Source organism: Rhinolophus ferrumequinum, chromosome X (assembly GCF_004115265.2).
Source record: "Rhinolophus ferrumequinum isolate MPI-CBG mRhiFer1 chromosome X, mRhiFer1_v1.p, whole genome shotgun sequence".
NCBI lineage: Eukaryota > Metazoa > Chordata > Mammalia > Chiroptera > Rhinolophidae > Rhinolophus > Rhinolophus ferrumequinum.
Window position 1 is genome coordinate 8652873 of NC_046284.1, and position 15477 is coordinate 8668349.

The following is a 15477-nucleotide window of genomic DNA, read 5'->3' on the forward strand; positions in this document are numbered from 1 at the left end:
ACGATGGGAGGAGTGTGTTTGAAGCGAGGGGCAGTATTTTGAGGGGGATTAATGGCAATGTGTACTGTAATAAAGTTTTTTTTAATTTAAACATTCACTGTATTTTTTGATCACACCTTGTACACCATTGCCAATAAGCCTTTGCTATTGGAAGGAGTAACTAACTGGAAAGTCTGGAAAGAGGGAGGATGATAATGTGCTTTTACACTCACAATTCTTTACCTACTTGTAATGAAATCCTCAGTATTCTTGGTGTGAGACCGGGGAGGTCAACAGAGGCTCTCCTGAAAGTCTCTAAGTTGATACCTAAGTGTTCCTCTCCGTTTTAGTTTACACCTGTCCTAAATAAGCCATTTGAGACACACAGAGGGGTTCTTTTTTTTTTCCCTTGAATCGGATTCTCATCGAAGCTGGAGAAAAGAACAGGGGTTTTATGTCAGGAGACCTGGGGCCAGCTCTCTCCAGCCAATCTAGGGCCTTCTCATATCTGCACGTGGCCTCAGTCTTTACATATCGAAAAGCAGAGGAGGCTACCAAATGACTGCAAGGACCTGACCAGTTCTAAAACCACAGGAGTCATTTCTCTAAGCCTCATGCGAAGACTTCAGAAAACATCTTCCCAACCAAAGCTTCAGGAGGCAAATCAGCAGAGTGGTTAAAAGAATGAGCACTAGAGTCAAATCCTGCCTCTACCACTTCCTGCCTGCCAGACTCTTGACGAGTGACACAAGCCAGCAGTCTTAGTGTCCCAGTCTCCGCTTGTCTTACTCAGTGAGGCTGGGAACACGTCCCTCGCAGGTTGTTGGGAGGGTTGAGTTGGGTAACATAACGGTGGAAAAGTACTGAAGAAGCAGTGGTCAGCACCAGTACTCTTCGGTTAGTGCAAAAGTAATTGCGGTTTAAAAAGTTAAAAATAATGGCAAAAACTGCAATTACTTTTGCACCAACCTAACATTTGGGTACCCTTTTTTAGTTGATGGGGCTCAGCCTCCCCAACATGCACCACGACTCTCCTGACCTGCCTCACCTCCACTCTCTCAACTCCTATCCAAGCCAAGAACCTATGAGAAGGTGCAGAAAAGTTAATGAGCTTAGTCTACTTACCAAAGCAAGCAGAAGTTAACTAAAATCTAAAATTTACCTACTTCTAAATGGCTTTCACTAAATCAAGAAAAAGCACTGTGAAATGACCCCCGTTCCTGACACAGAGCTCCGAAAACCATGGTAAATAAGGGTGCTGAGACCATGTCTTGTTCTAATATTTGGTTTTTGACCTCAGTTCCTGACTGAGCTCCTAAAACCCTTGGAATTTCCTGGATGACAGGAAAGTCTTTGTTCTAATGAAGTGAGTCTGGGTGGGCTCCTGGATACGGGAAACACCAAGACATTATTAGAAGCTTGGAACTTTCGGTGCCGTCCCTCCATCCTCAGAAGAAGGGAGAGGGGCTGGGACATTAGTTTATTGACCATGCCTACGAGTATGTGAGGATGCCTCCCTAAAAATCCCAAAAGTATGGCGTAGAGAAGGTTCTGGATTGAACACATCTACATACGGGGAGGGTGGTGCACCCCGACTCCCTGGGGATGGAAGTTCTTGCACTCGGGACCCTCCCAGACCTACCCCTATGTACCTCTTCACCTGGCTGTTTATCTGTGTCCCTCATCATACCCTTCATGACCTGGTAAACGTTACGTGTTTCCCTGAGTTCTGTGAGTTGTTCTAGCAAATGATCAAATTCAAGGAGGGGGTTGTGGGGAACTCCCAATTTGCAGACAAGCCTGGCAGAAGAGGTAGGGAACCTGGACACCCACGACTTGCAATTAGTGTCTGAAATGAGGGACAGTCTCATGGGACTGAGCCCTTCAATGGCAGGGTCTGCACTAACTCATGAGTGTCAGAACGGAACAGTGCACGCCCAGCTGGTGTTGGAGAAGTGGTCAGTGTGGGGAAAACACACATCCGATGTCACAGGTGTTCTAGGAGTGTGGTGTGAATAGCAGAGAGGAAAACAGTGAATTTTTTTCCCAGACAAGCATCCAAATTTACTTTTGTATAAAAGTTTGCGTTGGGGGTAAAACTCCCTTCCTTTGCCCTCAGGTCCCATGTAAGCCATCCTTCGGGGCAGCTTCCACCAGAGGGCTCAGCCTGACCACTTGCTCTAGGTGGATTTGGTAAGGTAGCCAGTGTGTTCCCCTTTACCTGTCTGGGCTCCCCAGGACGTGTGTGCCAGCCTGCCCAGTGGGTAGTCTGGTCTCCCCAGCCCATGAGAAGTTTGCCTGTGTGGGCCCTGCCCCAAGACAGAGGCCACAGTTGTCCAGGGCTGCCTTTGGGGGAGTGTTTATTTCTGGGCCCACTGTGGCCTCACACCTGAGCCAGGCCCTCCAAGCCAGCTTTGATCCATAATTGTGGTCTCAATCTGTTCAGCTCCTGTCTGAATTCTTCAGAAGGTAAGAGTTGGCACCCCCAAATCCCCAACAGTGTGACAATATTTCAGAAACTTTTCAAACCCAGCCAGTACCAGTAATACAAATACTAACCAGGTCTACTGTACGCCAGGCACTGTGTAAAAGGCTTTGCGTGTTATCTGAACCCTTCCCCCACCCGCAGCCACCGGGGAAAGAGATTCTACCACGATCCCCATACGACAAATGAGGAAACTGAGGCAGCCCGAGGTGAAGTCACATATCCAAGGAGGTCACAAAGTCAGCAATAGCAGAGAGGGTATTCGAACCTGAGCTAGCTGGTGTTAACGTACATGCTCTTAATCTAGAAATGGTCACACCTGAGTCTGTTTTCCTTCAGGAGGAGGCTGATAAAGGCCCTCAGTCAGGCTTAATACCCAGCATGCCCTCCTCTGCCCCTCCTCCCTCCTCCCACCACACCTTGTTTACAAGTCTAGTTCACGCTCACAACAGTCCAATGTGTACTGCATTTTCTGGTGTCTCTTTTCCCTACTATGAATTCCACGCAGCCCAGCTCAGCCCCTTGCACATACCGTGTTCCCCCGAAAATAAGACCTAGCTGGACCATCAGCTCTAATGCGTCTTTCGGAGCAAAAATTAATATAAGACCCGGTCTTATTTTACTGTAATATAAGACTGGGTCTTTTATAATAATATAACATATACTATACTATACTATACTATAATGCCAGGTCTTATATTAATTTTTGCTCCACAAGACACATTAGAGCTGATGGTCTGGCTAGGTCTTATTTTCCGGGAATCACGGTAACAGGTGCTCACATCACATTTCTGGAATGCGGGTTGGTGCTCAGCACTTATGCTGTCCTTCTCTTGTGTTTGTCTTTACAAATCACAGCATAACTATATGCTTCATACTTCTGATCGTTGTTATAAGTATTAATCAAAATTAATTTTATATGCACTACAGTGAGATTCCATGTACCTGTCACCTGATTTCCCCGACAGGAGTGTATTACAAAACATAGTACTGTATCAGAACCAGGATACTGACCCTGAAACTGTCAAGATGCAGAACAATTTCGTCACCACCAGGACCCCAATGTAGCCACATCCACTTTCCCTCTGCTCCTCTCTTTCGTAGCCCATTAACCACTAATCTGTTCTCCATTTCTATAATTTTGTCATTTCAAGACTGTTCTATAAATGGAAACAGACAGTATGGGACCTTCTGGGAGTGGCCTTTTTATTTTTTTTTGGTCAGTGTAATTCCCTTTTCTCTATCTCTCTATTCTGTAGTTGAACCCATTCACTGAGTTTTTAAAATTCCGGTTATTGTATTCTTCAGTTTTAAATTTTGCATTTGGCTTTCCTTTATCTCCTGTTTCTTTGGTGTAGTGTTTCTGTTTCTTGTCTCTCACTTTTTATGTTTTCCTTGTTTCAAGCATATTTGTCATCTCAGATCTGGCATCTATTGATTCTTTTTTCATTCAGTTTAAGATCTTTTTGATTCTTGGTATGATGAGTGATTTGTAATGGAAATTTGGACATTCTGAGTATTATATTATGAGATCTTATTTAAACCTTCTGTTTTAGCTGGCTTTCTCTGACACTGCCCCAGCAGGAAAAGGGCAGGGTGGGGCACTACCTCATTACAGCCTGGCAAGGGTGGAATCCAGGCTCTCCACTTGGCCTCACTGGAGGGTGGGTGTAGAGCCACAACTTTTTCTGTGCTGTTTGGCTGAAGTACAGCGGTTGGTGTCTAAGAGTTTTCTTTTTGCTAGGCTGCTGTTCCTTTGGCTACAGAGAGTAGCTTTTTGTTGTCTGTCTCTGTTGGCACTTCTGGGTTGCTGACTTCTTCAGCAATAAATCTGGGACATATGTGACAAAACAAAAACAAAAACAAAAAAACAGGGACTTCACCACCCTGCCACTCCTCGGGTCTTGAAGTCCCTGACCAGTCTGCCTTCTTCTCTTTCTCAGGGAATTCTTAGCTTTACTTTACAGATAATGTCCAGGGTTTCAAGTTGTACTTACTGTGAAGAATAAGAAAAAGTACATCTGCTCCACCTTTCCAGAAGCAGAAGCTCAAATCTTGATATTTTTAAACAATCATTCTTCCCCACACAGAACCCTGGGAGATACGATAGCACTCTTCTGTTACAGTGCTTATAAACTGGAGGCCTATTGCTCAAACAGGCAGGAGCAGGGTTTCTTCCTAGTTTGTTTTTAGGGGGACATGCTGTACTCTCCAGTTCTCTACAGCCCCTCCCATGTCTGCCTAGCTTGTCAACTCTCCCATGCATTTGCAAACTCTGATTTAATAAACAGACCACGAGGCCAAGCTGTCAACAACAGATTACAGCCATGGATTCTGAAAGATCCTGCTCAAGCTTCCCTTCCCAAAGACTAGTACTCAATTTAGGAAATAGTAACTAAGACCTGGCTCAAGCACACCGAAGCCTTCTCACACACTGCATCCTACTTCCCTCCAAAGCCCTTCAGGAAATTTCTGTTCAGGAAGCAGAATTTAATCAGTGCACTAACCTATTAAATGATGAAACTGAGTACAGGACCCTATTTTTTCCCCCTTTTTCTTCAGAGTGTTTAAAGAAGAGGCCTAGCTACTGCATGTGCATGGATGAGGGGAGGAAAGACGGGAGCAGAGGTACAGAGAGGTGAGGATGATAATGATGATGATGGAGCCAGAGGAAGGGAGGTGATTACATTAAAACTAGTGTCTTAATTTGCTGAAGGCTGGCCAGAATCAAATCCTTTTGGACCAAACAGAATTGAAAAATGTTCTAGACAGAAAGGAATTTAGACACTTACAATCTAATCCAAACTTCCTTATCCTTACAGATAAGGAAACTGACACTCAGAGGTTATACAAGGTCACAAAGCTAACCAGTACTGTTTGTACTACTCCATCACGTTCCCTCTTCCTGGCCTAGTTCTACTTTCCCAACAATGGAAACTGATCAACTGTGTCATTTCTACTAATAGTTACTAAAAATGTTCCATTACAATTTGTGACTGTATTATTTCGTCTAATCTATGGAACATTACATTCCGATCTTGTCTTTAAATGTATGGATGAATTCAAGACAGGGAATTGTACTGTTAGCCCAGTAAAACTGAGCTGGCAGTGGGAGGGGGTAAACAAAACAAAATATTTTATTACATTTTTTCCAGTAGTCTTAATTATCGGGCAAATCTTCAGGATGACTTGGTATTAAAGCATACCTTCATTAATTTAGTTGATTCACAAATCAACAGAATAGTGATCTACTGCTTCACCTGGGACAATGTTTCCCACACGTCTGTCATTTCACATACCACCTCTACAAGTTTGGTTTGCTGTATCTGCATATCGCTTGTATTAATATTAGTATTTACCTTTGTAGACACTTTAAATCCACTCCTTTTTCATACTTGGCTTAGCTCTAAGCAGGAATATCCATTGACTCACAAGTTTGATGTGCTAGTTTTGCCTAATATACATTAAAATAATTACCTAACTGGTAAAACATGTCCATGGACATACCATCTAAACTCCTCGCATGTGATACCAGTGATATTCTTACCATACTTTGGGTCATCTTATCCTGAGCTGACTGTCAGTTTATGATATGAATAAATAATAAAACAACGGTTCTCCAAAATCTGACATGAGTTGCTAATTATTCAGACTTGTGGGCATGTACCAGAAATGTATGGCCCCACCACCAATTTCAAATATAAACCTCGGAAGCCTAGCTTTTCAGATTTTATTGTCCATAAGAAAGATATGAGGCATAACGTTCTCCACCCTCAGAGATTCTGATTCACTGAGTGGGATGGAGACCAAGGAAGCTGCATTTTTGCAGGCACCCCAGGGAGGGCTGATGTGGGAAGAACCGAGGGCCACATTTTGAAAAACAGTGGTAGAGCGGGGACAGGGGGGACAAAATTTTAAAACTCACTCTAGCTTTTCAACAGAATGATTTGGATTCAAATCCCAACTCTGACTGTGTGATACTAAGCGAGTCACGTAACCTCTCTGACGCTTGGTTTCCTCCTCTGTTAAATGATGACTATAATAAAAGCTTATTTTAAGGCTTAAATGGATGATATGTCAAAAAGTATTACACCACCATAGAGCCCTGTATGTGCTAGAGGATTGATGAGGATGGTGACGTGGAACCACTCTCAGCAGCCTGCAACTCAGAAGACAATCAGTGTTTCAAATCAAGATGCAAGCAACTGTAACTGAAAACAAAAGATCCAAGTGCTCTCTGCTCTGTAGGAACATCTGCTCCCATTTAATTACTGACCTTGTGTTTAACCTAGAATAAATTAACCCCCAAATTGAGTGTGTATTTCAAATAAGATATTTACACAATAGATAATTTCAAATATTATCAACTGATGACTGCAAATTAAATCCTCAAGGAATTGTGTCTGGACCTTCATGGAAAACCCCACACAACGGCTCTCAGGCCAGAGGTATCCCACAGTAACCGTCTCGGTTACTCTGATTTTAAGAACTACTTTATAAGTAGCATATAAAATTACCTTTGTGGTTTAGAATAAATAAACATTTATGATTTAAAAAAAACAAAACTCTCTCCTTGAAGAAAACATAACAACTCCAGAAAATTAATTTTAATGCCAACTTTGAAGACTTGGCTAGAGGGTAAAAATATAACAAAGACAATTAAAAAACATACTCCCTTACAGTAATTCATCAAAGGCTTTAGCTATGATCTGATGTAGGTACTTAAAATTCAATTTAGAAAATATAGAAAAGCCTTAGTTTTTTCCTGAACACCATCTGTTAAACCATTGCAATATGAGTTAATTCTGCTACAGAAAATTTGTAAATAGACTAAAATTGAAAAAAAAAAAAGCTTAGTTGCTAAATGTTCAAATACTGATTCAGTCTGATCTGTTAATGTACAGGTTCAAAAGCTATGCATACCATCAATGTTCCCTCTCTTACAGAACCCACACAGCACTAATGATACAGGAGAGTTAGCATGACCCTAGGTAGACAGGGAGGTCCCTGGTGGAATAAACAAAGACAGCCATATCCTAAAACTTCACGTTTTGAAATCACTCCTTTGCTCCAGGACATAATGTAACAAGGCCTTGAGGTTAATCATAAAATTCTTTTCGGCCTGACAAACGGAGCAGATCTGATAGATAAAGAGTGGGTTACTTTGCTAATTCCTTCAGGATGGGCAAGCAGAACAAACCTGGTAGACGAATTTCATTAGAAGGTGCCAGTTCCCTTCTTCAAACAAGTTCCCTTCTTCAAACAGCTCCCCTTCCCCAAGCAGGCTAGGGAAGGTATAAAAGTAAGAGCTTTTGCCTCAGTCACGGGGCACCTCCCATTCGGGACCCCTCCCGCTCGGAAGCTGCAACCTCTTCTCCCGCCTCTAATAACCTATCCTCTTGTTAAAACTTTTTGCCTCTCCCTGGTCCGTGTTTCCATTCTTCGGCTTCACGAGACACGATCCCGGCCCACACTCAGAAACTGTCGGCAGATCCAACATCACCTACATCACTAACAGATATTCAACCAAATGAAAACATTATAGTTAACTCATAATTGTCCCTAAAGAAAATCACCCCAAGGTCTGAGAGCTATTTTCTGGTAATATGGGTCCTTGAGCCTCTTCACTCAGCAGGGCAGTTTCTTAGCTAAGGTGGGGCAATAGGGCAACTGGGACCGGTGCGGTCTGCAGCTGCTCAGTGACCAGCCACTCAGGCATCGGTCATGCAGCAGATGTTTCTCCCACCTGGAGATGGCATATTCGCCCAGCTGGGTTTTGAGAAGCAGGAGGCCTAGCTACTCCTACATGGGCAGACACGAAAACTAGGTAGCAGGGACTCCTGTTAAGGAATATACCGTTACTCTTATGGCCGGGCAGACCACCCACTTTCTACTAGTCCGCAGCCATGCTTTCCTCGGTAGGCGTGATCAACAGCATCCGACGGCTTGGATGAAACAAGTACAGCAAGACAGCCAAATCTCAATTACACGGCCTCTTGAGTCAGTCTGCGCTTGTATATTATGAGCTAAAGACAACTGAGGCCAAAACCCTTAAACAAGGAGCAGCTAAATGAGGAGTGAATGGGATCTTTACTCTAGTTCTTGAATTGTTTGTAAGATTGACTCCGGGCAAGGACCGAGATTTTGAGAGACTGTTGACTGAGGGTAGTTCAGGATTCTGAATGTAATTCGCACATATTTGTGAAAATCAATTACCTCTTACTAGCAGCAAAAATGACTACAATAAACTGAAACCCCAATTCAAGCAAACACTACTCCTGAAATGTAAACATGGTTTCATTTATTGTACCTGTTAATAGTTTATTGACATTCAAACAATGTTAGTCTTTCACCTTAACAAAGGTGGGGCACCCAAGTGTTTTATTTGTTAATTGATTCGACAAATATTTATTGAGCACCTGCTAAGTTCCAGCATCATGCTGGGGAAGCACTGGTAAGTGAAAGAACCCAGCCCCCCCTGCTGACAAGGAGCAGACACTCTTAACTTTAGAATAAGCAGGAACTTTGAAGAGATTTCTTAATTCAATAAGGACTAAAAACTCAGGCTGCCCATAAATATTCTTGAGATTTTGTAAGTTTTCTGCATCCTAGTATCACATGTGAATGCTAAATACCCCCAGGTAGGATCTAAATACAGAAACAAATTGTGACGTTAGGGAAATACTGTATATCAGATGTTTTCTGAAATTCAGAATATTAGCAAAGAAAATATAGGTATTTATTATAATAAAATATAAAATACAATATATAATAAAATACATAATAAATCATAAAATGGAACTGGACTTTTAAAAGAATGATCATAATCTAAAGACAGCTTTTCCTCTCAATTACAGAATTATGACCACACAAACCAGATCCTGGTAAAATTTCTCTTCTAAAGTTCATATCTAACAACAGAGAACCTTTCAGTCTTGTCCCCAAGCAAATTGTCATCCAGCAACAAGGGGCCAAAGTCTCACTTGAATTAAAACTGTAAAGCTTCTTGGCTACTTAGCACATTGAAAGTTAATTAAGGACTCAATGCTGCTTACCTTGTAATCTCGGGATACATTTTCTGATGTCACTGAACCTGAAATCTGACTAGAAATTGTAGCAGCTATAAGCTGTTTACACCATTCAACATGTGATCCTGTAGGACTAAAAGAAATAGTGTGATTAAAATATTTCAAGACATAGGCTCTCGGTGAAAAATGAGCACTGACTGGAGAAAGAGGAACACTTTTGTTTTTTAGAAAATGAACTTTTATTAGCCTAATGGTTACCTTTACATTTAATATAAGAACTGAAATACTGACTGACAACTGGGAAATAAGATTGGCTTCCAGGTTGATTTTACACGAATCAACAATTTTTTTTAAGTTTAAGATTCTAAGCATGGTATTCTCTATCATTTAATCGAATTTTACTCTCTTACAATTACAATTATATAAAGTGAATATTCTTAATGTAATATATATAGAAAATTAATCCTAAAGTGAAATATTTATCTTACAGCATATGCTTTTCAAATCACTGCATAAATTATATAAATGTCTAACCACTATGCAGTACCTCTGAAACTAATATAAAATGATACTGAATGTCAATTTTCTTTGGAAAATAATAAATAAATGATTTTAAAAAACCATTCAATCAATTTCGCGTTGGTAGCTTTAAACCCAGAAAATAATGTAATTTCGAGTGAATCAACATGACTCTTAATGCAGCAAAGTTGATTATGTGATTTTCAAAAGAACAGACCATAAAAATGATGTCCTGTGTCTAGTCATAATGCTACCTTACATTTCTGTAAGTGCTTTGACGACTTACAAAAATGTTCTTTCAGTCCGTTATTACATCACAGCCTCAAACCACGATGCGATAAGAAGACAGAACAGGGACTAGGGAACTTGTTTCTCAGGTGAGAAACTGAGGTGCAGCAGTGACATGCCTCATCAGAAAGTGGCAGGCCTGCCTCCAGCACCACTAGGGCTGGCTTTCCAGAACATGGCACAACCAGTAGTGACCTGACTTGCTGAGCTAGAGAGTGAAACAGAGGCCAGCACCATAGATGCTAGCCACTGTCTTATATAAGAACACAATACAGAGATGGCACCTTCCACTTGCGTGGTGCTCTGAAGTGTTTAGCACATTTCCACATAGCTCACTCCAGCCTCACAGTGACCCATCTTACAGATGAGAAAACTGAGGCCCCAGTGTTTGGCCAAGGTAGCATGACTAGTAAGCAGTCAGGCTGTGCTTACCTGCCTTAAAGGACCACATAAGCAAACGAGGCAGAGAGGGAATTAAAAATTGCCTCCAGGGGCTAGGCTTCTCTCTCAACTGGTCCAAGCACTGAAGAACTCAAGAAAAAGGGTGAAAGATGCTAATGGAAGTTTACCCTGCAGGGAGCTTTCACTGTAAAGAATGTTCCAGACCTTTAAAATTCTCAGTACTAATTAAATCCACACTCCTGTGTTGGAAGGATAGAAAACTCTGGATTCCCTAGGCAGTATGCAAAATAACTTAATTAGTAAAATAAAGGTATTTGATGTCCCCTGCTAGTGATGTAACTTGCAGTCTGATCAACATAGCCCAGTGGTTATCTATGGGAATGAAAATATAAGTCAAAGCGTTCACTGAATGGGCAGGTATTCCTATGCCAAGAATTCATTTACCACAATTTCTAACTAAAAGGAAGAAGGAGGGAAATGGGAGGGATTTTAGTCTCCTTTCTGAAGGCTAAATCACCTTTATCGCCTGGTGTGGCATACTTTTCTTGTCACGTGGCCTTTTGCTCTGCCACCACCAACCTCTGCTTGCAAATCTAACAGTAGGAACCCCGCCTGTTCACCCACTGTGGGTGACTTGTTGCTAGCATCTGCCCAGCATCCGTACCCCCTTTTGCTGATAAGGACACTTCTCTCTACTGTGGGGAATGGCCCCTCCCCACTTCATAGGCTTCTGTGGAGGAGGAAGGGGTGGACGAAGGAGGGGGGCTGACCCCTTGCTCCTCTTGTCCCCACTTGCAGGAGAGTGACCCAGGCCAGGCCAATCCCAAGCTTTTCTCTTACCCCCACCACCTTGAGAAACCCCCAGACATAAAGAGTAGGACAAGAAAAAAACAAGAGATGGGGCAGGGGGCTGACAACATTGCAACTCTGGCTCCAAACGTGCCCGTGGCCATCTTTCACTCTGTCTGCAGCAGTGATGTGTGCCAAGAGAGTTCCTTTCTGGCTTCAGCTGGAAAGATGGGTACTTTTCGTCACCTGCAACCAGAAGTGTCCTGGCCAACATGGTTACAAACAGTGTGCTACCGTGGGCAGCTAGAGAGGAGGCCTGCACCTGAGTCCTGTCTCTCACCAGCTAGCTCCGTGACCTTGAGCAAGCCACATCCTCTTGCAGGACCACAGCTTTGAATCATTAAGAGAAGTACAGTATTCACAAGGGATGGGGCGGGCCCCACAGTCTACAGGAAAGGGCTGAACCACGCCTGGAGAGCCAGGTTTCACTCTGAGGGTCCCTCTTAAGAGCGTGAATCAGAGCTTGTCACGAGGATAGAACTGAGAAGGGAGGCCATCTCTCCTCTCCCCCACTTTTCTCTTTAGTCTGTGCAATCTCCCTCCACACGCCGGTATCAGCAAGCACTTGCAGGCTGGGGGCTCCCAGCCTCGTTTCTCCAACCTGGACTCTCCCTCCGGATCCGAATGCCCATGATCCTAGAAGACAGCTCCACTAGGCAGTCTCAGAGACTCTGCCAACTCAACCTGTCTGAACCAGCATCAGACCCATGTTTCCTAACTCAGGGGAAAGCACAGCCAGTTACCCAGGGCCCCCAGGCCCGAAAGCTGGGGTTTACCTTCGAGCCCACCCCCCACTTCACTCTTTCATCTGAATGCTCACCAAATCCTGTTGCTCTTATCTGATAAGTATCATGAGAATGCACCCTGCTCGATTCCTCTTCCAATTTCCCTTTCCAGATGCCCATCATTCTTCTGTGTTCTCCTCCTGCCTCGTGAATTTAAGCCCCATCTCTATGCCAATAACGCCCAAATTGAGGTCCGCAGCCCAGATTCCACCTCTGAACTCCAGGCTCATATAAGCTAGCTGCCTCTGGCACATGTAACTGGCATCTCATAACTGATATATCCAGAGCTGAGAGCCTGCCAATCTCCTAAAACTGCTCCACTTAGACGCTTCTCCATCGTGGCAACACCACTTCCTACAAGCCAGAAACCTTGGGATCGTCCTGGCTTCTTCTTCTCTGGTACCCAACAATCATTATTCGGCAAACCCTATTGGCTCCACCCTACAGGTTTTCTTCAAATTATATCCAGAGTCTACCCACTTCTCCCTTCTTGCACGTCACTGCTCCAGTCTAGGCCCCCATCCTATCTCACTCGGATGACTGCAGGAGCCTCCTACCTGCTAGTCTCTCCGTTCCAAGCCCCTCCCCTTTCGGTCTGTTGTCCACACAGCAGCCATGGAGATTTGACTGAAATCCACACCAATTAAGTCACTCCTCTGCTCCAAGACCCCCAGTAGCTTCCTGTGACTCTCCACCATCTACCCCTGTGACCTCTCTGCCCCGCTGCTCTCTCCCGAGCTCCCTCCCCACTAGTGACACACTTCTCCTTACTGATCCTGGGACAGTTTGCTCACACGCCCACCTCAGGATGCACAGGACGCTATGCCTACAAGGCTATCGCCCCAGATATCTGTATGACTGGATCCCTCATCTCTTTGGGGGGCATTACTCAAAATGTCACCTTTCTCAGCTAGGCTTTCCCTGACCATCCGACATCAAATTCCAACCAGTTCCCAGATGCATACTGCCAACACTTCCCACCTCTGTCCCAACTTACTTTTTACCCCTAGCACTTGATCACCCTCTAACAGAACACATTCCCCTTGCTTTTTGTCTTTCTCCCACCAAACATATGCTCCACAAGGCAGAAATTCATGTCTGTTCCCTGCTATACCCTCAGCACAACACAGTACCTGACACAGAGAGGCGCTCGTATTCACAGAAGAAATGAGTTGAGTGACCAGCAACTCCGTAATTTGCTAAATGACTCCCCACCTCCAGTCCATTTGCCACGCTACTGCGGAGCAATCATTCTCAAACATCACCCCATCCTGTAGCTCATCTGATGGAAATCCCTTTGTGGTCCCTGCAGCTAGTGCAACCATATAATTTCTCGTCCAAATCAAGACACTACTGCGAGTTGAAGAAGGACACTATTAATTATACTGCCCCAACCAGTAAATCAGTACCAACCTGGGCCAAAGAGACCACATGGCCCAACCTACCGGGCGAGCTGGTGGTTGTTACAAATGCAGAATCCCAGGCTCCACCCCAGAGATGGACGGACTCCATTTAGGGTGGAACCCAAGACTCTGCATTTGCATCAAGCACTGGCGGTGACTCTGTGGCAGGTTATACAGAACTGTGCCCTGAGAAGCACTGGCCTAGAGGATAAAGGCAATTCCCTAGGAAGGCACAAGGGCCCCTTGGAGATCTGGCCTCTGCCTTCCCAGGAGTCTTCTCCCTGACCAGTTCCCCACGTCTAGCACTACCTGTGTGACTACACATCCCACTTCCCACGCCACAAAAGCCCTCGCCACCCTGTCCCACAGCTAACTTCTCATTCTTCACCATTCAGTTCACATGTCAGCTTCCTCAGAGGCCCTCTCTTACTGCCCGTACTCACCGACCCCCCCACCCCGCCACCACCACCACTAACAAATAAATCAAGTACCCCACCTCCGTCTACCCACAGCGTAGCAGATCACAACCGAGGCTGCAGAGCTTTTTAGAAACTATTAACTCCTGGGCCTCCCTGTGAACCCCCTGAATCAGAAGCCTCAGGAGTGGAGTCCAGCCCCCTGGAGCTCTTGAAATAGCTTCTCAGATGATACTCATTCACACCCCATCCAGAGGGGGCGCATGCTTCGTGTTCACCCTACCCTTGCACTTATCACAGTCAATTAAAACTGCTGGTTTGTCTGTTTTTACTAGATAGCAAGCCAGATTGCAAATATTCGCTGACTCTCCAAGCCCCAAGATATTGTAGAGTATCCACAAACGACTGAAATCCTGACCATTCCAAGTGGTCTTAGCTGTGATTAGTTTTCAGTGAAGCTGACCACTTGGGTGATTCACTTATTGAAACACAGTGTAATTACCCTGGGGTAGAAACAAAGGGAGTGTTTCTCGTTCTTATGCCTTTGGAAACTCCCAAAAGTTCATCTCACTGGTGGAAGACAGGCAAGAACCAACATCTGAACTTGACTGAAATCTGACCAAGCTGTCACTCTTGCCTAACTTCACTCTGCTGTCAGCGACATTGCCCAGATGTGGGAAAGCTGGATACTCTGGGCGTGGAATACCTGCCCCTTTTGCTGGAGGCCTTAGGGTGGCCCTCCCAGTTGGACGCGGTCAGAGTATACTTCTAACTGATGGATCTTAGTCTTACAACTGCGTGAGAAGCAGTAGGTTTCTGTGTTCACGAAAACAATAAATCGGTTCCTTCCAAGAGTGAAAAACTGAAAGTAAACGATTGTGTGTTCTCCATCAGGAGCCGTTTGGACCTTTTTCCTCCCAGTTTTTCAAATCAGGGTGTGTTTGCCTCCATCGGCACTGGCTCCGCTACCCGCGGGGTTCCGCACCCCCCTCCCCAGTCCCAACCGCAACATCAAAGACCCCAAGCAGCTGCGGCAGGATGTTGGTCTTCAAATCACACGGAGGCAAGGTCCCTCTACAAGAGGAGAGGCCGGGTGAAATGTTGTCCCCAGTGATTCGTGGCCCCGGCAAGGCCAGCTCAGGCAGTTCCAAGGTGCCATAGGAAGTGGCAGGGGAAACGATTTGACAGCTGCCAAGACCCTCAGGGGTGCGGGGAGCTCCTGCGCGCGAGGCGGAAGTGAGCCAGGTGCGGGGCCCGGGGTATTGGGAGGGGATTCTGGGGCCTCCGGAGGGACCCGGGAGGGGACTCGGGAGGGGGACGCCG

The 15477-nt window shown here is 44.7% G+C and overlaps 1 protein-coding gene and 1 long non-coding RNA gene across 8 annotated transcripts in view; one reads left to right on the forward strand and one right to left on the reverse strand.

The window, feature by feature from the left end:
• The window catches only part of MTMR1 (myotubularin related protein 1), a 62790-nt gene that overhangs the window by 47052 nt on the left and 261 nt on the right, over window positions 1-15477 (reverse strand). For 6 of the 7 annotated variants that reach the window (XM_033111139.1, XM_033111115.1, XM_033111130.1 and 3 more), the window contains exon 2: window positions 9520-9625. The exons of the other annotated variant lie outside the window; for it this stretch is intronic. In XM_033111139.1, coding sequence (XP_032967030.1) covers window positions 9520-9625 — 106 coding nt within the window. The remainder of the gene's footprint in view (window positions 1-9519; window positions 9626-15477) is intronic. 7 annotated transcript variants of the gene reach the window in all.
• The window catches only part of LOC117025341 (uncharacterized), a 39927-nt gene continuing 39744 nt past the window's right edge, over window positions 15295-15477 (forward strand). Inside the window, exon 1 of the long non-coding RNA XR_004423583.1 lies at window positions 15295-15399. This is a non-coding gene — a long non-coding RNA (uncharacterized LOC117025341). The remainder of the gene's footprint in view (window positions 15400-15477) is intronic.